This window comes from Gopherus flavomarginatus, chromosome 25 (genome assembly GCF_025201925.1).
Source record: "Gopherus flavomarginatus isolate rGopFla2 chromosome 25, rGopFla2.mat.asm, whole genome shotgun sequence".
Lineage (NCBI taxonomy): Eukaryota > Metazoa > Chordata > Testudines > Testudinidae > Gopherus > Gopherus flavomarginatus.
This window is the reverse complement of record NC_066641.1, coordinates 9,658,745-9,682,914: the sequence shown is the minus strand read 5'-3', so window position 1 is coordinate 9,682,914 and position 24,170 is coordinate 9,658,745. Positions and strand designations below refer to the sequence as shown.

The 24,170-nt window shown below is 45.4% G+C and overlaps 2 protein-coding genes across 3 annotated transcripts; one reads left to right on the top strand and one right to left on the bottom strand.

Moving 5' to 3' along the window:
• The first annotated feature begins 215 nt into the window (after positions 1-215).
• On the top strand, positions 216-11,074 carry UBE2Z (ubiquitin conjugating enzyme E2 Z). The gene is made up of 7 exons (XM_050935335.1): positions 216-568; positions 3,004-3,076; positions 4,803-4,990; positions 6,411-6,522; positions 7,429-7,541; positions 8,233-8,323; positions 10,586-11,074. Exons 1-7 carry the CDS (start codon positions 231-233, stop codon positions 10,754-10,756), a joined length of 1,086 nt encoding a protein of 361 aa, XP_050791292.1. The 5' UTR covers positions 216-230; the 3' UTR covers positions 10,757-11,074.
• SNF8 (SNF8 subunit of ESCRT-II) lies at positions 9,716-23,051 on the bottom strand. 2 transcript variants are annotated; one of them, XM_050935337.1, is made up of 9 exons: positions 22,952-23,051; positions 22,007-22,057; positions 18,870-19,008; positions 18,156-18,260; positions 15,951-16,023; positions 14,532-14,673; positions 14,173-14,247; positions 13,282-13,443; positions 9,716-9,837 (listed from the first exon to the last, which is right to left on the bottom strand). In XM_050935337.1, exons 1-8 carry the CDS (start codon positions 23,003-23,005, stop codon positions 13,306-13,308), a joined length of 777 nt encoding a protein of 258 aa, XP_050791294.1. In that variant the 5' UTR covers positions 23,006-23,051; the 3' UTR covers positions 9,716-9,837; positions 13,282-13,305. The 2 variants fall into 2 exon arrangements, with proteins under 2 accessions (XP_050791294.1, XP_050791293.1); XM_050935336.1 differs by lacking the exon at positions 9,716-9,837 and having other exon boundaries at positions 12,431-13,443.
• Between the last annotated feature and the right edge of the window lie 1,119 nt (positions 23,052-24,170).

The following is a 24,170-nucleotide window of genomic DNA, read 5'->3' as shown; positions in this document are numbered from 1 at the left end:
AGGGGGACGCTCTAGGGAAAGTCGTCTCTTCGGCGGGCAGCTCGGTAGCGACACTCTGCAGGTGGGAGGCGACTCCATGGTGGTGAGCGGAGCGCTTGCGGCGGCAGTAGGGCGGGGTGGGTGGACGCTCTGGCCCGGAATCGGTGGTGGAGGAGCGGGGGTGAGGGCCGCTCTGGCCGGCGGACTCGCTGGTGTGGAGTCCCGGAAGCTGCGCTCTCCCGGGCTGGAGAATGGCGGAGAGTCCGGCAGCGGAGGAGGCGGCCGCGGCGGCGGTGCTGGCGGCCGCCACGAGCGGCGGGGTCCCGGCGGGCCCCGGGGGCGGCGGCGCGGGCAGCCCCGGCGTGTTCATCCCGGCCGAGCTGTGGGCGGTGGCCGGGTTCGGGGCGCCCCCCGCGGGGGCCGGAGTCCCCCCCGGGAGCGGCGGGGCCCCCCTCGCCGGGCTGCCCGCGGCCGCCGCCGCTGCGGCCGGGGCCGCGCTGCTCACGCACTCGGCCTTCTGGGACCCCACGGTGAGCGGCGACTGGGACAGCGAGAGGCCGAGCCCGGCCTGCCTGCTGCGGATCAAACGGTGAGCGAGCGGGCCGGCCCGCCTGCCGCGGATCGAGCCGGGGAGCCCAGCCCCACGGGCCTGCCCGGCCTGGGTGGGGGGTGTCTGTAACTACAACCCCCGCCTCCCATGGGTCCCTGCCCCGGGACAGCGCGCCCCAACACCGGGGGCCCCGATGGGGAATCCCCCGTTCGCCTGGTGTCTTCCCTGCTCCGGGCCCAGCCAGCACCCCGCGTGCCAGCTGGGGATCCAGTGACCCCCGCCCGGCGTTGCTGGGATAGCCAAGGACTTCCCTGGCCAAATCGCCTCTGAGTAAATGCCCCGTCATGGTGATAACTAGTTGCTCTATTGGGGATCCCCCGAAAGGAGCCGGTTGTCTGTGTCTGGGGCCTTCCCCCTCTTTCTAAACCCTCGTGATCTCTTCCACCTTCTTACTCTTTGAGCCTAGAGTTTTGGGCTTTGCATTACCAACACACAGGCAGATGGGACAGTGTATGTGGAGTGGGCCCTAACCACCTAGATAGCCTATACCACATGGATGTCATCAGCATTTGTGCTAGGAACAGGGCAAACTCTTCCATGTTGTTCTGCTCTATGGCCTGAAGTCACCTACTGAGGCACCTATATATCCTAGGGTACTAGATGCATTTCTTCATGCTCCAGCACTTAACAGCTTTCCACAATGGAGCGTGGGGCTACCTCATTCATCACCCCTTTGGTCTTGTCCCCAGAGGTATCTGCAGCTCTCTAGGTTTTAGTAGGCTTCCCCAGTGTTAGGAGAACGTTCTGTGCATCAAAATGCTTTAGATTCCCTCTGGCTTTGTTGACGCATCTACTCCCAGCTGACTGCTGCTGCTCTAGAGCCAGCGTGCTAATGCCACTTTGTATTTATAAAGCACTTTTCAGCCAGAAGGATCCCAAAGTGACTTGCAGGCTGTATACATGTAAGATCATGTATCCACTTTTCGGGTGGAATGTGATAGCTGTTCTCCATGCGCAGCAGTGCTGTACAGCACAGGAAATGAAGCATCTCATGTGCACATGAAACTTCCAGGTAAATGTAGTAGACAGAATAAATTATCCACCATTGAAATTTGGCAATTCATATGGATCAGCAGCTTCTTGCTAAAACTGCCACAGTCCTTTTCGTTTATCATTTTAATGGGGGAATTTTCTGTTAATTCCCCCCTTTGTCCCTCACCTGGTTTAAACCATTCTTGCTGCTACCAGTGGCTAGGAAAATATGACTTCATACAACTCAACAGAGCATATGTTTTGCCCCTTCCATGCAAGGATCTCAAAGCCCATACATTGAATTCAGCCTCACAACTGCATTTTACAGGTGCATACGAGAGGCAAAGTGACTTCCCCGAGGTTAACGATGAAGCTGTGTCAGAGACAAGAGTAGCATTTTGATCTCTTAATTCTGTCCTGTGCATTCAACATAAGATGAAGCCTCACCTGACCAAAACTACCTCTACTTAATCTATTGTGCTGGCTGTCTGCCAGGGAGTGATCTGAAACCCAATGTCTCTGTGCATCTGCAAATTAGGAGTTTTTTGTATTAGATCAATAGGGGAATGGGTTTCTTTTTTGTGTTCCTAGATTGAATTATAAGGTGTTCATTACTGGCCCACCCATAACCCTGTTCTTTCATTTGCCTGAGTGGTGCAAATTGATCAATTCAGCTGTTTCTCCTCTAACTGCAGTATTAGAGGCTGCATGTAAAAGGATTGCTCACATTAGGTCTGGCGTGTTAATCAACTTTATAACAATACAACAACATGTTGTTTTAAATACTGGCATTACGTCAATAGATTCTTCCTCTTCCCTCATCACCAATATCACTGCTTGCCAAATGATTGCATATCCTTGTCTACTGCCGGTTACAAAACTCCTGTAACTTCACCATAAGATGGTACAAACTATGTTTCCAGTCCAAATGGACGATAGCACTAACTTAATAATACTTTGTAAGAAGATGAGGTTCTCCTGTCACTTCAGAAGTTTCATCTGCTTAGTCATGCTGCTGAAAACTTTAGCTCAGCTCAGTTTTCTTTACAATCAGGAAGGCTTTTTGAAAATCCTTCTGTGGCCGTGTGCAACTCGGGTCAACAGTGGGAGGTGCTCTTTCACTGTTAGAGATAGAGTGCTGCCGTATGTCCCCAACTCGCAGTGAGTCGTATCTGATTCCACGTCTCTTTTGTTACGTATTTTGAGAGCGTGTGCGCTCCTTATCTCCTACAGCTCTTATTCTGGATAAGCAGGAACAGCTTAGCCAGAAAACAATGGCAACAAAATAAATGCTTTCAGTAACAGGTTTACTTCTTAAAATACACCCCTTTGTGCGCGCGTGCACTCTCTCTCGCTCTCTCTCTCTCATACTCTGTTCTGTTCCTTGGATTGGGCTGGACCCTGAGGGAGAAAATGGCTAATTCCTGTTTTGTTTTCTTCAGGGATATCATGTCCATTTATAAGGAACCACCCCCTGGAATGTTTGTTGTGCCTGATCCCCATGATATGACTAAGGTAAGTGAATATCCAGAACTGATCCAACTTTCCCCTTCTGTGTATCTTGTTTTGCTGGCTACTTTAAGATTTAGTCCATATAAGGCTTGTCGGTATCATGTTGGGGTGGGTAAGAATCTCATAGAGCATCCTCAAAAGGTTGTAAAAGAATAAAGTAGCTTAAATTTTCCTGGGGACAGTGGGAAGGGGTTGTGTTTAAAACTGGAAGAGGCTTTCAAGGAAGCTGGCTTTGTGAAGTGAGAAACCTTGGCGCTGCAGATAAATCCAGTAGCGCCTCCATGGCCATGTGACTTGGTAAAGCACCAATCCTGCTGGCTTCGTGCTGCCAATGCTTGAAAACGATCAGTGGAAATGTTTGAGGAAGAGCTGACTCCACTGTGAGCTATTGGATATGGGAAGCTGGGGATGGTAAATGTAGTAGTTGGATGCATCAGAAACTTCAGATTAGTGACCCTGTTGGCCACGATTCACACCCAAGCTGATGCAGAGAAGTGTAACTTACACTCCCCGTGCTAGCCTGCATCCCTGTGCCCCAGCGGAGGTGTTCTTGGGAGAGGCCTGTCCATGTAGTTTCTGCTAAGTGTCACACTGCAGTCAGGATACCCTAGTAAGTTTGCAAACAGTGGATGCTGACAGGATGCGTTTGATTTCGTGCATCTCCCAGCCTCCGTGCGACATCCACTCTTTGGGCTGCACTGGTTCCTGGGAGACTCATAGTGGATGAGAAGTTGCCTCATCTTTTCCTGTTGTTGCAAGCTTTTCCCACCTCTACAACAAAGTTTCCACTTCTAGGTTCCACCAGCACTAACCCTTGGTTGAATTTGAGGCCTTTGGGTTTTAAGATACTGCAAGGGAATAGTTGAGAGAATTCCTATATACGAGAATACTCCAAATTCCAAGTATATACTCAGTATTTTAATCATAACTTTGGCCCAACTTGATGCTGGAAGCTGAAAATACACACACGTTTTCCAACAATGCATTATATCATTGACCATGTCCTAGAGCGTCTTAGTATTGGCATCTTCTTGCAAATCACAAGGAGTTAAAAAGCATTTAAAATTGATCAAGTGATCACATTTGAAAAAGCACGGTAAGAAATAATATTGCTCAACTAATAGCTTCGGAGGAGTAGTTTCACCTGTATGCAATCAGGATTTTCAGAGGTAACTTTACGATGAGGAGAGAATGTGCTCCTAATCTTAGGTCCTGGCTGAGGAAAGTTAGTGATCCGTTTAAGTACAAATCAGTGCAGTATCTTCAAGCCAAGCAAAACTGCTGGCGGAAATTCAGAAGTTGGAAAATTAAAGTGTCGGGGATGGAAATAGGTGGTGAATGTTGTTTTTTCTTAATTGCTTTTTGTTTTTAAATCCTGTACTTTTGAAAAGTCAAGCTCTTCTGATGAAGTACTGTTTACTCTGCGTTTGGCTGTGCAGACATGGAGCGGATGTATGTGCAAGTGTGTGAGACGTGCAGCTGCCGCGGCCCCTTTGTAAAAACGGCTACGTAGGCACGCATTGTGCACAGGTGTGGCAGAGAAATGTGAAGCAGTGGCTCAGGGAATGAGTGAGTCTGGCAGGGAGGGGAAAGAGTGGACCGTGTATGACATGCTTGTGAGAGAAGCCTGGTCTGTGTTGGGATTCCTTGCACTTGTTCGGTTTTGTTGAGAATTTCACCGTGCTGCGCAATTTTGAAGTGGTGCGCAAGATGGGCTTTTGTTTTGCAGATTCATGCATTGATCACAGGCCCATTTGACACGCCTTATGAAGGGGGTTTCTTCTTGTTCCTGTTTCGCTGTCCTCCAGATTATCCCATCCACCCACCAAGGGTCAAACTGATGACAACAGGGAATAATACAGTGAGGTTTAACCCCAACTTCTACCGCAATGGGAAAGTCTGCCTGAGTATTCTAGGGTAAGAGGAGACTTCAGCTGTTTCAAGGGGAAGCCAGGAGTTTGCTGCAGGCAGTTACCTGCAGTATGTCCCCCTCTTTGCATATTTCGGTCTCAATCCTGTAGTGACATCTGCCTGCACAGACCCTGCATGAAGTCACTTGTACAATGGAGGCCTTAACGCTGCCAAAATGTAGCTAAATTACGACTGACTTTCTTTGAACCTACAAAAGCCAGGACGGAAATTCTCTTCTCTCCGCCATTGTGCCTAAGTAACACAACATTCTTCCCCTCTCCCAGTCCCACCATAGAGTTTTGGCCTGAACTTTTGCATTTCTTCTGCTTTTTGTGGTTTGAAGGCCGTCCGTTATTGTTGTTTGAATGTAGATTTTTGTGGTTTTAATTTCCCGTGTGTGTGTGGTTTTTAAAAAGAAAATAGAAATTAAAAAAAAGCCACTAAGAACTCCCTGGAAAGCTGTTTAACTGCTTCTCTGCTTCCGCCTGTGCTCAGCGCAAAACCATGAGTAGTATAATTATTTTAAGTCTCCAGTAGAGCACTGCCTATTCAAACAGTGCTTTTACAAACTTAGGCTCCAGTTCTGCAGATGCTTAATTTTAAGCAGGTGAGCAGTCCCATTAGCCTCAACTGGACTACTGTGCTTAAAGGACACGTATTGATGGTCCCAATCCTGCAAACGCATTAGCCCGTCCCTGACACGTTAACAATGTAAGGGCATGATCTTAGGTGCCACTAAGCACCGTGCAGCTCGGCGTGAAGCCAGTGCAGGCTGCAGATGCTCATTGTCTCTCAGGGTTGGGGTCTAAATTCGAGCAAACCCAGAACAACGGTTTAAGGAAGGAAGATTATTGATGTAAAGGTAGGGGGTGGGTTTGAAGCGGGAGGCACTTGGTTAGGCAGACCTCCTCAAGCTCTTGGGATGTGCATCAAACTGAAAGGCGGAGGGAAAGGGAGCAGTAAAAATGAAAGGATTTGAAAGCATCTCATGTGTCAGGTGCATCCTTCTTTTGAAATGCTGCCATTCCTAGGGGAGGAGAGAGAGGATCTATAGCAAAAGGGTTAAGGGCAGCTAATGCAGAGTCGTCATCTAGCAGTGTCCCTCTGCATAAAGGGGTGCGCACCCCTGCATTTGGAATAACACAGTGAGGTTTAACCCCAACTTCTACCGCAATGGGAAAGTCTGCCTCACACTAACACTAACTTCACCCATAAAAGCTTCTGAACACTGCAGATCATTGGGGGCTGTTCTGGGCTCCCTGTTTTTCTTGTCCACTTCCCCTTCTGGATAGTCCCCTCTTAGCTTTTTCTGATTTCCTAAACTGGGGTTTGTTGACTTTGAGAGTGGTAATGGTGAAAGGGGAGGTCACTGCATCATATTGTAGGTCTTGTGTTTAAATACATTCCTATGTTTATGATGTTTCAGCACTTGGACTGGTCCTGCTTGGAGCCCAGCACAGAGTATCTCTTCAGTCCTCATCTCCATACAGTCTCTGATGACTGAGAACCCCTATCACAACGAACCTGGCTTTGAGCAGGTAATAGATCTGATTGAGCACGGTTTACTCCAGTTCTGAGATGACTTGACTCCTGGGTCATCGTCCCCGTCCCCCCCCCGCTCCCTCACTCCAACAGTGAATTCCCTCTTGCAGAGAAACAGTTAGTCATCCCGACGCTATGCAAGCAATGGTAGCTGAAGTGTATACTTATGGGCAAAAGGGAGTGTTGTCTAGTAGTTAGAGAACTGGAAGATTCCTGCTTTCTGTTTCATTCTTTGCTGCTGAGTTGCTGTGACCTTGAGTAAATCTGTTAACTGTGCCAAGCCCCAATTTACCCCACCGATAAAATGGATATGATGCTATCTGACTTGCAGAAGAGCTCAAATGTTTGTAATTCCTTTTGAGATTTGTATGGTGGAATATCCTGTCAGCGCTAATGGTCACCTGGCTTAAATACACAGGGCTTGGGTTAAAAAAGTGTTCGCACTCATGCCGCAGAGCCAATGCCACGGATCCCGTTGTAATTTACATTATAAGTAAGGTAGTGGAATTAACTGGAAACGTACAGGAAACTGACTATATCTGCAGGGTTTTTTCCTAGTTCTCCCAATCTCTGCTGACAGTAAATGGCTTCCCTGGGATGTATTGATTCATGTAGGACATAACAAACTGCTCAGGTTATCCTGGCCTTCAGTCCCAGAGAGAGAGACTTGTGCTGGCTTTAGCTGAGGTTGATCCATCTCCTCAGCTACCCGAATCCTGTGCTTTGGGAACATGCGGTATCTCTTACCAGCTTTTCAGCATAAACGAGATCACTGTACTTTGAGCAGGCAGATCCGAGGAGAGTTCGCTGTGGAGTGTGAAATCCTTATGGCCCAAGGGGAGGGGAAGGGATAATAGCCATTCACACCACACTGGACTCAATAGAGCAATTTATGTTTACAGGAGAGGCACCCTGGGGATAGTAAGAACTATAACGAGTGCATTCGGCATGAAACCATCCGAGTAGCTGTGTGCGACATGCTGGAAGGAAAGTGTCCCTGTCCTGAGCCTTTACGGTAGGTAATGGGGATGAGGAGTGGCCCCACCTTGCTCTGAACAGTCAGGGTCCGCTTTAACTGGGCACTTCTATATGCTTCATGTTCACTTGCTGAGTCACTGTTAGGGGCTGGATCTCTGTTGAAGGGACAGTGTCATATATTGGAACTCTTATCTTGGTGTTTCTGAACTCCTGAGTTCCAGTCCTAACTGTGTCACCGTGGGTACCGCTAAACCTGTCTGTTCCCATTCCTATATTGTAAAGGGGGATGACATGTCCCTGCCTTGCATGGGTGGATGGCTAATTGTTCCTGATGTGTATCGAGTATAATATTTATACAGCCCCCTGTACTTGTTCCCTGCCCTGCTTTTGTCTCACTGTATCCACTTGCTATATGACCTCCTCTCCTGCATACTCTTGTTCCTGTATGTTGTGATTCAGTCAGGGCAGTGAGACACAAAGTTAATGCAAACCCCACGTGTCCGAGGTTCTGCTGAGCAGCAGAATGGTTGCCTCAGTTGCCAGGGCAGATTTTTTGAATGCTTGGATCATCCTCGTAAATTTTTAAGACATACACTGAGTGTTGTGGATTAGATGAATGACAGGTTTGCTTAACTGAATGGAGTCTCATGTGGCCAGGAGGTGATGAGACCATTGCTTAAATGCTCGCTCATCCTGCATTGACCCTGTGCTCTTTTGTGGCGTTCCAGGGGTGTTATGGAGAAGTCTTTCATGGAATACTTTGACTTCTACGAGGGTGCATGCAAAGAGAGGCTTCACCTCCAAGGACAGACAATGCAGGTAAGCAGCTGGCAACCATGCCATGACTTAATTAGAAGGGCACAGTTTAATGACCTGTTAGGTTGTAAGAAATGAAAGTGTTGATGTGCCAGCTATGTGGTGTGAAATGTCTGCTTGTTGAGATGGAGCCACAGCTCTTTTTATTGGCCACTTTGGCTGAAGGCGGTAATGAGCTTGCCTCTCAACATGGCTACTTTAGGAAGGAGGAGAATGGGAGTTCATTGAAGGATAGAATTTCTTAAATTCTCTCCAGACATGTGCTTTGAGTTCACATCAGCCATTAAATAAGGCTGAGAAATTCCTGTTGTTTGTGTTTAGAAGAAAGACAGTGTACTAAGTGTCTGCTTAATTCTCTGTTGGTGCCAATTGTACTTCATTTGAAAGTTTCCCCTGAAAGCCAGAAAGCGGGGGAATACACCAGCTTAAATGTGCTTGTATTTCCTCTTCACGTGGATCAGGGCCATACAGGTAGTATTGGATGCGGCCCACATAACACATTGTGGGCCACATATATGGCCCCCAATGGTAAATAAGTTGAGAACTGCTGGTCTATCCTTGGACTCATGCAAAGAGAATAGGAAACTACTACCACCAGTTGGACAATGGTGTGATTCCAGTAAGACAGTTCCTATGTCCCTGTCAAAGGTTTAGCTAGCTGGTGTTTTTCTGCTGGCTCTGGCTATTTTGGGTACTTTACAGGACATCCTAAAACTCTCCTGCGATGCTGCTAATCTCTTCTTAAGGGCCCCATCGCTATTTATGCAATACAATCCTGGGAAGTCAGAGAGGTTTCTTCCCACTCTCTAATCCTGAGAACCAGCTAGTAACTCTTGTAATTTTTAATCTGCGCTAGCCTAAGTGTGGACTCAGAGGTGCTTTGCTGAGGCCCGGTCCCTTGAGGTGCCGAGTGCCTTCAATTTCCATTGATTTCCCAGACCCAGTACAAGCCATTGAGCTTTTCCTAGCACTGCTCCTGAGCCCCTCATCAGAAAAAACCCTGGTTTTTTTCCTATTGCTGATTGCTAAGATATTTTGGTATGAATAGAACAGAAGACGCTTGTAATCAGCCATCTCCCGTCTGCTCATTTAAAGATATCACCATTGATGAAAGAGGGAGGTGGTTAATTTTACCACCTAGTATCTACCCATGCCCTTATTGTCAACAAACAGCCCCATAATCCATAAAATTAGCTTGACAAAAGCAGACCGCTTGTGTTTGGACTGAATAGTGCCACCAGGCAACACTGACTCCCATCAGCTGGAATCTTTAGTACAGCGACTAGAGGCTGTATTGTAAAACAACACGACTTGAGGGGTTATTCAGGAATGGCACCAATCACATTCTACAGTCATAACTGCTGCAGCTGCGAAGAGCAGAGGTTCAATTTATTACTGTAGCACCTAGGAACCCCATTGTGCTAGGTGCTGTACACACACAGTGGTCTTACAGTGGTCGTGATTGCTGCGTTCCTGTCCCCGTCATAAATTGTAGCATAGGCACTTCATTAGATGAACTGTAGATAAAAGAATAAACTGTGAAAATGAAGCCATTCCAAAATGTTGAGCTCATTGTCAGCTTCCCCACATGAGCGTAGTGTTTGGGAAAGAAGCTGACTTTTCAGTTTTGGAGTCTAAAGTCATCTTATTTATCCCAGAGCAGGTACAGTGCAAGCTTCCTCCCAATCGCTCTGTCAGTGTGGTCCTGTCAGGGTGAGAGAGTAGGAGCTAAATCTCTCTTCCCTGTTCGCTGCTGTGAGTGACTGTAGGCAAGTCTGGGCACTTGTATGCCTCAGTTTCCCCATCTGTAAAATGGGGATAATGCTACTTGCCTTCCTTTATAAAGCCTCTATAGCACTACGTGAGGTGTTAGTAACTAAGTCTGTAGTCTTTCCTAATGAGACTGTCACTCCCTCCTGCCTGAGACCAATTCATCAGTTCTCTGAAACTGGTTCAAATCCAGCCAGTGTCCACTCAAGCTTTCATCTGGCTGTGGAAGGTAAACTAAGTTCCCTCCAGTTTATTTTGCCTGGGTTTTTCAGATGAGCATTTAAGAGCCAGGGTCCCATATGCTCTGCTTTGACACTGACAAACCCCTAACACACTTGGCAGAGAGAGGTTTAACCAGTGTCTTTGGCCAAAATGCATCTCCTTGCCATGCAGTTGTCTGCCCTTGCGGTGGGTGTATTTCGTAGATGCCGCATAGAGTGTGATGTACTTTGGCACTGTACAAGTCTCTAAATCTTACATGTTCCCTCCCCCCAGGATCCTTTTGGTGAGAAACGAGGCCACTTTGACTATCAGTCCCTATTAATCCGTTTGCAAGGAATTCGGCTGAAGGTGCAAGAGAAACACCAGCAGGAGAATGTAGAAATAGACTCTGACAGCAGCTCCTCGGAGACAGAGACGGACACTCAAGGGAGCTCCAAGGCTTAGAGGTCTCTCTAAGTGAGAAACCCAATCCTGGGGATGGTTCTGTCTTCGAACTCTAGAATTACCCGACAGACTTGAGAACCAAGCCAATCCCAGAGTGGCTAGAGCTGGAAGAGGTCTTCTGTCTCCTTTAATGCTCTGGTGGATACCGAACAAGAGGACTTCATGGTAGACAAAGCCAAGCTTGTGACAAGCTACTCGAAAAGGTACTTCCTATGCTAGAAAGCTGGAGCATGTGGCATCAGGTTATTTTGGAAACACCTATACTGGGTGGCTTTTTTTTTTCTTTATTGGATTAAAACAATGAGATGTAGAATGCAAGTCCGTTTTACAGCTTTTCTGTTAAATAGCCCGTATGTGCCCTTCCCTCTGGCCATGCAGAACTCCCAAGGACCAGAGCTGTAGGAGCACTTGGGTGGAGTCCATAATACTAAGGGGTCCACTTGCTGCTTGCCCAGGGTTAACTTCTGTCTGAGGAGAGGTGGGGCACAGGTGCTCTGCATAAGCCCATCTACCTGCTGATGTCTCTTCTAGACAGACCAAAGAAACAGGGTGGAGTCTAGCTTTCTTTCTGAAAGCTTCATCCAGTCCCTGGGTGGCTTTTGCTGGCTGAACTTTAGGTGGAAGGGGGGGAGACATGGATGCAAACTGTAAAAGCTTATAAATCAAGAGCAGATGCTTTTACCTTGGAAACATTGGAGAGAGAATCACTGGTTCTTTTAAAACAACTCCCCCACACCCACCCGCCCACAGATCAAGGCTTTTGGTTTTTTATGATCTTGATTGGAGTTGACATGTTCTACTTTGGCTCTTCTAAATGGAAGTGCTGTTTCCTTGACTGCTGTTTGCTTTCAGCCCCTGAAGTCAGTGGGTTTTTTTTTTTCTGTTAATATTTTGATCCAGGCCAAATTTACATGCTAGGATAAGGGACATTTGTAAGTAGGAAGCCAGCTTCTGATGGAGCCCTACAGAGAAGGGGAGGAGCGAATGTCAATAGCAGCAGAATATTCCCTTGCTAAACTTGGCCAGTGGTAAAACTAGTTCTCAGAACGATCAAAGCTTTAACAGCAGAGTCTCCTTTTTGAGCAATTCGTGCCTCTTGGGCAGGTGTTGTCTGGCTGCACATGCCATTACATCAAGGATGTATTTAAAGTAAGAGGTATGGAGATGAAACATACTAAGGTCAAGCAGGCAGATAAATAAGCCCGATTTGGTAACAAAATAAAATCACCAAACTGGGTGGTAAAATGCTCCCCTAAAAGTTGAGCACATAGAATGGTGCATCAACCTTCCCACCCACCCCCAAATTCCTTTGCTGTAATCCTTTTCCCGATTTAGTGTAGCATGGAAAGAAACTCCAAGCCAGGAAACTTTTTGTTCTAAAAAAATTGTTTTTGTAGATCAAATTGCAGTTGTTTTCAATGTCCCATGTGTTGATATTCTACATAAACAATCTGTATTGAAAACAATTCAACTCTTGTAAACTTTCAGAAGCCTGCCTCCTGCTGCATAAGTAGCCTTGAAGTTGAAAGATGTTAAATGGCACCTTGAATTCAGGAATGTTTCCAACAACTTTTTTTCCCCCTCAAACAAAATCTCACCTTGGGTCTGTCATTGGTATGGTTTAGAGTAGAACCCTATCTTCTCTGAAGGGAAACTCACATAGGACACCCCACATGGAAGTAAATACAGCAGTTTATTCCTTGATATAAGGTTTCATGGAGGCATATCTGTATGAGAAGGCACGAGCTGTGCTACTGTGATGCCTCTGTTTAATCCCCTTGTAAATTTCACTGTTTCCATCAATCAATAGTATCCCCACTTTAAAATGGGTTAGAGCTGGCCTCTGCCTTCATAAGGCAGATCTCATTCAGAAATATGTATGTGATGCATGTGGCATTACCATCCACACACACAATGCCTTACTGTGGGCACCATTCACCTAAAGCATGTGGCTGTAAACGTATTAGTTTAATAGCGCTGTTACCCGTCCTGCTGTTTCTGAATGTTTCCATTTCAAAGTGACAATCCTCAATGACTGCTCTAGGCAGACCTGTTTTAGTGACAGAATTTTAGACCTAATGATTTGAAAATATATGCACAAGAGTCACTATAAAACACCTTGTTTATATACAATTGTACATAAGATTTTTTTGTGCAATAAAGTTTGTTTTGGCAGAATCTAGACTATTGTATTTTTCATGGGGAAAGTGACTTGAGCTTACAGGAGCTTTCTAAAACACTTGAGCAGGGATGCTGGTGGGAACAGTTTAGTCTCCACAGCTGATAAGCTTAAACTGGAATTTACCCTTTTAAGGAGGTAGAATCACTTTTACATCCTTCCAGTGTTCTAGTTTAGAACAGTAGCCCTTTAAGTTACACCACTGGTAAAGGTTGGTACAATTCAAAGGAAATTTAAAGATGTATAATTTTGACCAATTAAATGGGTAAACCTAGGGACTTTGTTTAAACAAACTTTAAGGCTAAATGTCCTACTTCAAGTAATACAGCACAGGGAGAATATGTACAGCTCCATGTTTTCCTCTTAACAGTCAGGGTATTGCCTCCTTTGCTTCCTCTGGAGTGATTTCCTGAGAGTAAAGTTCTGTAAAGAGAGCCGGCAGCCAGTACTGAGATTCCCCTGGAGCTTGTGTGTCAAGCCAGGCCATGCCTTCCTTCAGCAGGTGTTCCTGTCAAAACAGACCAAGGTCTCAGAAGCTGAATGGAGAAAACAGGGATCTGCAAAAAGTCAGCTGGGGGGGAAGCATGCAAGAACCACTTCTGCATTCCAGCCCTTCTACAGGCAGGAGAAGGAAGAGTCCTGTGACTTAATTTAGCACTAGACTGGGCTTCCTTTGCCCCACTCAGTCTAGCTGCTTGTAGTTCAGACAACTGATCACCACTTCCGCTACTGGAAGTGTTCTCACCCACTACAAATATTTAAAGGGCAAGTGGCTATACTGACTGCAGAAACACTTCACTACAGTTACCTCCATTCTCTCCGCATACTGCACTGGGTGGGGACAGATGAAGATGATGTTCAAAGTGTATTCTACAACCATGGAAGCAAAGCCAGAGCCGGCAAGTAAATTTTACAGAACTAAGGAAGGTGCAGCCCCAGTCCCAAGGCAGGAAATGAGGAGTAGCAGGAGTAAAGTGTGTACATATTTCACAGCAGCACCAATCAAAGGCCTGGACCTGCCATTAAAAGGATTCTACCTCACAGCCTGGCCACACTGAGTCCTACAGGGGTGAAGAACCCATTTTACTTTCTCCCTGGTTTGGTCTTGCAGACTAGATGGGATTAAACTTTTTACTGTGTCCTACCATTAGGGTGGCTGTGGTAGTGTAAATGGTTGGATTAAATGCCACTGTAGCAGGTTACAAACAAGCATACCCCACAAGGATTACATACATACCAGCACATGCTTGGCACGTTCCATCTCCCACTTTAAACTGGACTCGATCTCACTGACAGTTACATACCCCTTTTTCTGGAATAAGGGAAGGAAAATTTGTAGGACAATGATTTCAGTGCACAGAAAGCTCCTTACCATCTGCTAAGCAGCAGGACTTAATAGCAGAGGCCATGTTTTGGAATGTCTACTTGCCTATATATTCATATCTTTACAAGCTGAGACCTTAGGTTCTTGTTCATATTAGAATTTACACTCTTCATACCATCTCTTCTCTATCTATAGAGCCTGCCCTAGTGTGTCAAGGGTACTCTGTGGCCCCTCAGGGGTAGCTTATACTAAAGAATCTCTTGCCACATTACCTCGGCCAGCTGCAAAACCACTGTGTGATCCATGTTCAGTTCAGCTGGTACAGACTGGATCAGATATGTCCCTCCGACAGGAATAATCCCAAAGCCACTGCCCAGAACTTTCAGCTTCTTGATTGCGCGGAGGAGATCATCCCTGAAGAGGCAGTGGGAGTGAATATAAGACTTTAAAAGAAAAGCTTTTGCTCTTCAGTTGAACCAGATGCTAAGTAATGTAGTAAATAAGGGACAACAACTGTACAAGTGGCAAAGTTAAGGTCTGAAATGCAGAGGCCACCTCCACATGTTGAGTGGCTATAGTAATTTCTTCTCATGCTAAGCATTTCTGAAAAATCAGATGCTATTTGTTTACGTTTTATTTCATACTTACCAAGAGGCAACAGCAACTGAAAAGATTGCTTGCCTTCCTTCCATTTAAGGTGTGCTCTGATTCCAACAAGATTATGAGAGGGTCACTAAAACTGTTTGAGTGAACTCATTCCACAACTGTCTAGAACACTCGTTATATAAGTCCTGTGAACTCAAACTCTAAATTGCCAAAATAAGATTCAAAAGACAAGGTCAGGCCCAAAATTCAGATCCTGTAAGACAACCTTTTGCAAACTATCAACGGAAAGGTCTCCAAGCACAAAGTTTCAACTGAACTTTCAACTGTTATTTGTTCAAGTAATACTGTCTACCAGTCCCCAACCTGCTAGAGTAACACCTTGCTGATGCAGGAGAAGAAAGTGAAACTCAGTCTATTTTCACTGTCCAAGTGAATCTGTGCCAAAAGTATGAATCTCATTTTCATAAGATGTTACACTTAACATACTAAACACAGGTTTCAGAGCAGCAGCTGTGTTAGTCTGTAAGCCCACAAAAGTTTAGACTAACATTCATTTGAGCATAAGGTGCCACAAGTACTCCTGTTCTTTATACTAAATAGATTTCCCTATCTTAGCAGTCCTCTTATTTAACTCAATGTAAAGTCAAAAATAAGGGTTTTTTTTAATTAGTCTGTCAATTCTCCTTGATGCAAGTACAGACTGTTTGTTTACATTGCAATACAGACTGAGCTAATGTTTCACTTGTAGGACTTTAGTGTAATTTGTCTTAATGTATGATTTGCAAATACAGATTCTTATTAACTGATCTAAGCTATCCTAAAAATATTTTGCATAATGTAATCTTGAGAGGAGGGAAGGGGGCAGGAACCAGGCTGGGCCCCTCCAGCAGGCATATCATTTATAATAGGGCATTGCTTGCAACCTTAATTATGGACTCACTACTGACAGACTTATTATTATGGAGCTATCTGGGGTTATATTAGCAGCAGCAGAACTTTCAGGTGCCTGCCTATATTAACTGTCACTTTTTATTCATGCTGTTTTCAGGCTCTCCTTGATTGTAACAGCTCAAGCAGATACTCACTGGCTGACATCCTGGGCAAACTTCCCTCTTCCCTTCAGCACTTGCTGATGAAGTTCCTCCAGGGTTATGAGACCTGGAACAAATGAGGGAGGTGATGTTAATACAGAGCAAAGGTTCCTCTGGTAGCATTATATAGCACTTGAAATTCCTTTTCACATTCGCCATCTTACATGTTCCTTTCATTTATGTAGTCATTTTAACCTGTTTTTCACTGTATTCAATTTCACCGCTTTAGACAGGATATTAAATATCTAAACATTTCTATTCCCAGATTGAGAGTACTGCAGAGTTAGTTGGTTTTCTCCCATTAATGGATCAGGTACATTTAATTCAATTAAAAAGGGACTGTATCCTCCTGTCTCTTTGTTCTGTGTTTGTCCAGCAGCTACCACCATGGAGTTGTGGTCCAAAACTGGGGCTGCTAGCCACTACTGCAGTACAAACTAACAGCAGATGCCATACACGTGACGTTACCTTACAATAAATGCTTGCATAGTAAGTTGCTTACTCTAGGTGTCAGAAGTATTTTTAATTTTTACTAGGCAGGATATCAGGCCAGTTCTTTAAAATAAGTTTTGTCCATTTATTTATTTAGCAATAGTGGGCTAGAAATTCATATTTTCTCCCTCTGTGTGTGTCTCTATGTATAGTTTAATAAAAAAATCAATTACTAATCCTCCAATCTTTGCTATTAACTTAACGTACTGCTACAGGCTCACCAGGCATATTTTATGGCACCGTTAAGCAGCATCTTTGGTGTGAGAAGTTTACATTGTAATAACTAACACACATTAGCTATTTCACTATAAAATCCTATCAGTGACTGCATGCAGGTCGCTTTCACTGCACTGTAGCTAGGCAATAGCAACACTATCACCTCCCATCCACAATTCAGCTCATCAAGCAAAAAGCGACAGAGCCTTGCCTCCAGCCAGAGTGGATTTGATTTTAAATCACTACTCAGGAAGACTCGATTTAATCATGGTTTTCTACATAAAAGTGCATTCTTGTTGGTTATTACTTTAATACATATTCTTCACAACTCATAGGTTTCATTTTTAGAAGGTACACACTATACATTTTTAAACAGTGATTTATTCTGAAAGCTTTTCAGATGAGTTTTACAGCTATATCAGAAAATGAATGGTTGTTTGGTTAGTTCATTTACCAAAGGTAATTGAAGCAGCTATTTATCAAGTCATTGGGAGGTGAACTATCTCCAATTTAACAGGTTAATCATTAATATTTGGAGGATTTTCTTGCCATGCTGTATTAGGAGGAGAACATCACCAGACATTTAAATTGTTTTATTTAAGTAAAACATTAAGTATTCCGGATTTTTTTCTTCAACAGCCAACATAATATTTTAACAAAAAAGCATATGTCCCTCCTGTCTCACATTTATCTCCAGACTTCTTCTCCTTATCCAGATCTATTCTGCCCCCCACAATCTTCTATTCATTGAACTTTTTGAAACTTTGCACTTGTAGAGAGAGGTAAGGGATTGAGACTGTGTACACAAATTTGCAGAGGGACAATAGAACTGAGGTCTGTTATTTCTCAAAAAACATTTTTGCTGTTAAGCACGTTATCTCTGGAGATACAAATCCACAGCTTGAGAATTGCAAACCAAGCATCTCTGATAATATCTTCTAGAGTGAGCACTGAGTCCCATTGGGTAGATAGAAAGATTAACCTAAAGAATCTGTACAGAAGACCCTGGAACCCCATAAGATTGGGTCCCTAATCCATGAACTATTTGAACTCATTTACAAAACTTTTCTTAAACATTACATGAATATATTGTCTCATACTATAGAATTAGAATTTCTAATCACTATTCCATGAGGAGATATCTTTGCACTATAATGTATCTTTAGATTGTTTTTTATAAAATGCTTTTTGAGGAACACTTTTTTTAAAAAATCATTGATTTTTATCCACCCTGCCTCCAACGGATTTTCTAAGGAAAAACAAAAGCCGTGTGTGTTAGCTACCTCACTGTAAAAACCAAACCACCTTTTTATTGGAGCGGAGACAAAGCCAAAACCATTTTCTCAGCACTTTTTGAAACCCGATAAAGTACACCACACACTGAGCATCTTACCAAGCGTGGCTCGGTTTCCAGAAGCACCTTGTAACATACAACCGGTGGAAGCCAGTATTTGCTCCTGTGCTCAAGAGGCAAACATGTAGAGTCCTCACCTCCATTTCTGTGTTTCAGAGCCAGACAAACTTCAATAATCTGAACACCCAGCTCATAGTAGAAGTCTCCAACTCCCAGCATCTCTGACCAGAATCCTTTACCAGCTGCAAAGGAAGTGGGGGGGAGAGAGAGGGAGGGGGTGTGTCAGATTAGGCATCAAGACTATTCTTCTTCATTAACAGCCTAATCCTCCAAGGTATTTACGCTCCTAAATATCTTGGGGGATCTGAGCCTTACTGATGGCAGTAGGGCTACTTTCAGCCACAAGCACTGTACTGTGTAGCGTTTGCAGGACTGGGCCCTGCGATAAGGTGATGCAGCAGCCCAGAAGGAGTTAAGGGAGCCCTTCCTAGCACAGGGTAGGCAAGATGTATAAGGATGTGTCCTTTCAGTCTCCAGTCTGTCAGCCAGAGAAAATCCGATTTGTCCGCTGAGTTGCTTTATTTTGGGTTGTTCATGTCTTTTTTGTTCAAACAATAAAACATGTCCTAATGGAAAGGCCTTAAAAGGACTTAGTCCTGGTGCTTGCTTCCCTTCCCAGGCTGGCAAAACAGTCTATCAGTTTACAGGCCCAAAGAACCAAATCCCATCGTCTTTATTCAGCACAGCTCCTATCAACTTCAATGAGAGATTTTACCGAGCAAAGACAATACAATTTGTCTCCAAACTCAATCACGACATTCAGCATTAAACCTCTCCAGCATATTCCTTACATGCCAATGGATCCACTCCAATGGTTGCACACATGTCCTGAAACTGGACCCGAAACTGGGGATTTTTACGAATCTCTTGCTTGTGTTTGCTGGCAAACTCTTCTAAGTTGGTCTTAAACATGTCCAGTTGCTTAGACATCTGTAAGTGACAAGTGAAGAGGGGAAGCATCTATGACTGAACGCTTGCTTTGTAACATTATATAAAACAGTAAGGCTTTAGAAAAGCACAGCATGGCACTGGTACAAAACATGACAAGGTCCCTGTTTAACTTACACAGACACAAGAACAGCCATACTAGGTGAGACCAATGGTCCATCTAGCCCAGTAGCCTGTCTTCCAACAAAGGCCGGTGCCAGATGCTTCAAAGGGAATGACAGAACAGGAATAATCAGGTGACCCATCTCCTGTCATCCACTCCCAGCTTCTGGCAGTCAGAGGTTTAGGAACACCCAGAGCATGGAGTCTTAATTCTTTTCTGAATCCAGTTTATATTTCTGACCTTCACAATATCCTCCAGCAATGAGTTCCACAGGCTGACTGTGCACTGTGTGAAGTGCTTCCTTGTGTATATTTTAAACCTGCTGCCTATTCATTTCTTTGGGAGACTCCTGGTTCTTGTGTTATGTGAAGGGATAAATAACACTTCCCTGTTCAATTTCTACAGCCCATTCATGATTTTATAGACCTCTATTGCAAGGGTTCTCAAACTGAGGGTCACAAGGTTATTACATGGAGGGGGCTGCGAGCGGTCAGCCTCCACTCCAACCCTCGCTTTGCCTCCAGCATTTATAATGGTGTTAAATAAATTAAAAAAAGTGTGTTTCATTTATAAGGAGGGGGAGTCACACTCAGAGGCTTGGTATGTGAAAGGGGTCACCAGTACAAAAGTCTGAGAACCACTGTTCTATCGTATTGCTCCTTAATCATCTCTCTTTGCTAAGATGACCAGTCCCAAAGTTTTTAACATCTCCTCGTATGGAAGCTGTTCCATACCCCATATCATTTCTGTTGCCTCTCTCTATACTTTATCCGATTCTAATACATCTTTTTTGAGATGTGATAACCAGAACGGCATGCTGTTTTCAAGGTGTGGGCATACCATGCATTTATATAGTGGCATTTGGTATTTTCTGCCTTATCTGTCCCTTTCCTAACACTTAACTTTTTTGGACTATAACTGCACATTTGAGCTGATATCTTCAGAGAATTATCCACAATGACTCCAAGATCTCTTTCTTGAGTGGTAACAGCTAATTTAGACCCCAACATTTTGTACGTATAGTTGGGATTGTTTTCCAATGTGCATTACTTTGCATTTATCAACATTGAATTTCACCTGTCATTTTGTTGCCTAGTTGGACAGTTTTGTGAGATCCCTTAATAACTCTTTGCAGTCAGCTTTGGATATAACTATTTGAGTAATTTTGTCCTGTCTGCAAATTTTGCTACCTCACTGTTTGTCCCTTTTTCCAGATCACTTATGAATACGTTGAACAGCCTTGGTCCCAGTACAGATCCTTAGGGGACTCCCACTACTTACCGCTCCATTGTGAAAACTGACCATTTATTCCTACCCTTTGTTTCTTATATTTTAACTAGTTACTGATCCGTGAGAGCACCTTCCTTCTTATCCCAGGATTCCTTACAAGCCTTTGGTGAGAGACTTCAAAGGCTTTCTAAAAGTCCAAGTACACTATATCCACTGGAATATCCTTGTCCACAGGCTTGACGACACCCTCAAAGAATTCTAATAGATTGGCGAGGCATGACTGCCAAAGCCACATTGATTCTTCCCTAACATATTGTGTTTATCTAGGTGTCTGATAATTCTGTTCTTTACTACAGTTTCAACCAATTTTCCTGGTATTAAAGTTAGGTTTAGCGGTCTAATTTCCAGGATTGCTTCTGGAGCCATTTAAAAACAAGATGATAATTGACCATAGGGATCTTAGATGGAGGATATAATAATAGAAGACTGCTCACAGGAGAAACATAATGAGAAGTCAGAATCCTTTGTTTGTTTAAATATATATTTAAATAATCAGGCATAAATAATAGAGTAGTCCACAACAGAGCAGGATGGCATGGCATTTACCAGGGATAGTTTTCACCAGGTAAAAATCTTTTTTTTTTTTTTTTACTGTCCCCGAAAAAACTAGTTAGTCCCAGTTTAAGGCATTTTCTATTTTAGAAATGGTTTCATTAACGCACACTTGGTTTTCATTACATATTCAAATTGTGGTTACATAAGACAGCTGATGCACTGATTAATTTAAGGCTGCACAAATAAGAAGTAAAACATACCAATAATAGCGGTAATTGAAATACTGAACAACAGAATGTCTGTATACAGTTTGGTTCAGTATTTTCTTCAAGGAAGCTGTATATGTAATGACTCATTTCAGTATTACATAAACAAAAGTCAAAGACCATCAATTATATGAAAACGCCAGTAATGCAGAGTTGTAGGCTTAAGGCATTAAGTAAGCAGAAGCAGGCAGATTTGCAGCCTACTAATTCAGGTCCATTTGGTCATGCAGTGTTCTGTAATGGACCAATTCTGATGTAGTGGATCGACTGAGCTTTTGAATGGATGTATCCAAAGTTTGAAAAGGTTCGTTCTGGGCTTGCTGAACTTGCTGGACACTGGAGCAATTATTTTTCCCCACTTCCCAGTTTAAACTGGAATTAAGCTGGTATTCACTTGCATCCTGCCCCAAACTAGTTTTTCCTAGGAAAGTACCAACCTTACACAGGAGGCAAAATAAGGAGTGAAAAGCCAGCTGAAAAGACTGTTGGGGTTGTTTTAGGCACGGGGGCAGAGATCTGGAAGGCCTACTTGGTGCACACTGAAGAGGAAGTTAGTTCTTGTTGTGAAGAAGGGCCCTAAAATGTAAGTGGGAGGAGGATTCACAGTCATCCATGACTTCCAGATTTCCAGCCTAAAATCAGGTAAAACTAACAGGTGCAGTACTCCTGTTTTTCCCACCACCATCACCGCATCAAGCCACAATAATAAATAGGTGGACAACTCCAGTTTCAGAGCATGCTGCAAAACCTCACATCCCTCCAACTTTCAAGTCCACTGCATACCAGCAATGGTCCCTACACACACAACCTGGAGCCAGTGTCTCACCTGAGCCAGCTGGTCTTCAGCCAGAACTGTCCCTCGCTCCTTGTATTTGGCCTAGAAGAGAAAAACAAAATCCTCCTAATGCAGGGTTTTGGAGCTGTGCCTGGAGCTGGAGCATGGACCAGAAGGTTTTTGCCCAGAGCTGGAGCAGAGCAATTAAAAAATCTGATTGCTCCAAATCCCTGCCCTAATCATTTTATTTAAGTTTTTCAGCGGTCCCACATAGGCCAAGACCATTTCTCCTCTGCAGGGTCCCCCACCTGTACCACCACCATTTCTGCAGTACGTCCGCATTTTAAACTAGAAAACCCATCCCAGACGCGCTCCCTACCTACCAAGAGAGGATACGCCTAGTTTGGGTGACAGGGGTGTCCTACAGCCTGTTGCTTTGGAGAAAAGAACCAGTAGTTTCAAAGTTGCTAGGGGAGGAAGGAGGACGACACCAGTGGAGTTTAAGTTGTCAAAAGGGGTACTCAGGCCCAGATGAGTTCAGAGCAGGGGAGTACAGACTCTCAACACCCCAAGGATCTGGAGATGGAGAATTCAGACCCCCCTGCTCGAGGGGAAAAAGGCTCAGCCTCTCCAGGATGGAGTAGGAGGAATGGGCTCAGCACCTCCAAAGTCCGGGGCAAGGCGGCTGGGATGGGGGGAGGGTGCTCAGCCTCTCCAGAATCTGGGTGCAGGGGCGGACTTGGCGCCCCTCTGTCTGAAGATGGGGGGGGGTCTCGGCCTCCGCAGGCTGGAGGAGGAATAGGACTCAGCACCCGCAGGTCCGGGATACGAGAGGGTGGTGGAGCCTCAGGAGGGACTCGGCCCCCGGGATCTGGGACGATCCCCGGTGAGGGGGGGGGTCTCAGCCCCTGCCGAGGATGTGGGTGCGCGGGGGGGTGTCTCGGCCCCCCGGGATGTGGGGTCGGGCCCGGGGGGGGCCGCGTCCCCGGCTCTCACCTCCGCCAGCTTCCTCTTGGCGATGGCGCCCGCTCCCACCCCCCGCCGGTGCATCCCGGCGGCTGGGAACCGCTCTGGGGCCTCCCGAACCGGAAATGCTCGCGGGCAACGTCATCTCTCTGCGACAGGAAGTGGCGTCTTCCCTTCCGCGCCCCCTTCTAAAGGGGTGGGGCTAATCCCCCAGCCACTGCGCCTGCGCCTTATCGCAGCGGGGTTGACTCTAGTGGTGGGGCTAATCCCCCTGCTACCAAAAATCCTGGGGGGAGGGGGGGCTAATACCCCTTTGTATCCCCACATTCTGGGGGAGGGGCTAATACCCCTTCGTAGCCCCAAATCCTGGGGGAGGGGTCATACCAATTTGTCCCCCCAAATCCTGGGGGAGGGGCTCATACACCCAAATCCTGGGGGAGGGGTCATACCAATTTGTCCCCCCAAATCCTGGGGGAGGGGCTCATACACCCAAATCCTGGAGGAGGGGCTCATATCAATTTGTCCCGTCAAATTCTGGGGGAGGGGCTCATACCAATTTGTACCCCCGCCCAAATGTTGAGGGTCAACTTCCTACCAAAATCTTGGGTGTTGGAGTCTAATCTCCCCTCCTTTCAAACTTCTGAGTGGGTGGGGGGATAATCCTGCTAGCATCTCCTCCAAAATCTGGGGGCTGACTCCCAGATTCCTGGGAGACCAATTCCACCGGCACCCTCGAAATAATCAGCAGAGGAGGTTGAGTCCCACTTGTCACCTGTGGTTCTCTGATTCCTTCCTTCCCCTGACCTCAGCCCTGAAGGCTTCACTATACCCCCTGCCTTCCATCAAACTCTATGGGTCTGTCTACCCTGCAATGTAATACTCCTGAGGGAATTTTGCACCAAAATATTAAAAATTCTGCACACAATATTTTAAAATTCTGCAAGTTTTATTTGTCAATAAATAAATGCAGTGGAGAAGCACAGGCTGCATGATGGTGGGAGGTCATCCTGCAGCCCCCCCCCCCCCCCCGCCTCAGCCCCCAGACACAGACTCAGTGGTGAGGCTACACCTGACCTTGACACACCACAAGGGCCCAGGCACACCAGGTTTGGGGCAGGCAGGCAGGCTCAACCAGGGAGGCTCCAAGTGTGGAGGGGATCAGAGGTGGGGATCCAGCTCTGGGGTGAGAGGATTCTGTGTAGGACAATCTGGGTGCAGGCAGCTATGTCAGTCGAGGATCACAGCTCTT

Excerpts from the sequence above, each read along its gene's own strand:
- UBE2Z (XM_050935335.1), top strand. The coding sequence starts at position 231 with ATGGCGGAGAGTCCGGCAGCGGAGGAGGCGGCCGCGGCGGCGGTGCTG. Across the intron at positions 569-3,003 it reads TGCCTGCTGCGGATCAAACG|GGATATCATGTCCATTTATA; the intron begins GTGAGCGAGCGG and ends TGTTTTCTTCAG. Across the intron at positions 7,542-8,232 it reads CCCTGTCCTGAGCCTTTACG|GGGTGTTATGGAGAAGTCTT; the intron begins GTAGGTAATGGG and ends GTGGCGTTCCAG.
- SNF8 (XM_050935337.1), bottom strand. The coding sequence starts at position 23,005 with ATGCACCGGCGGGGGGTGGGAGCGGGCGCCATCGCCAAGAGGAAGCTG. Across the intron at positions 18,261-18,869 it reads TGGAGTGGATCCATTGGCAT|CTGGTAAAGGATTCTGGTCA; the intron begins GTAAGGAATATG and ends CTTCCTTTGCAG. Across the intron at positions 14,674-15,950 it reads TTTGCCCAGGATGTCAGCCA|GGATGATCTCCTCCGCGCAA; the intron begins GTGAGTATCTGC and ends CTGCCTCTTCAG.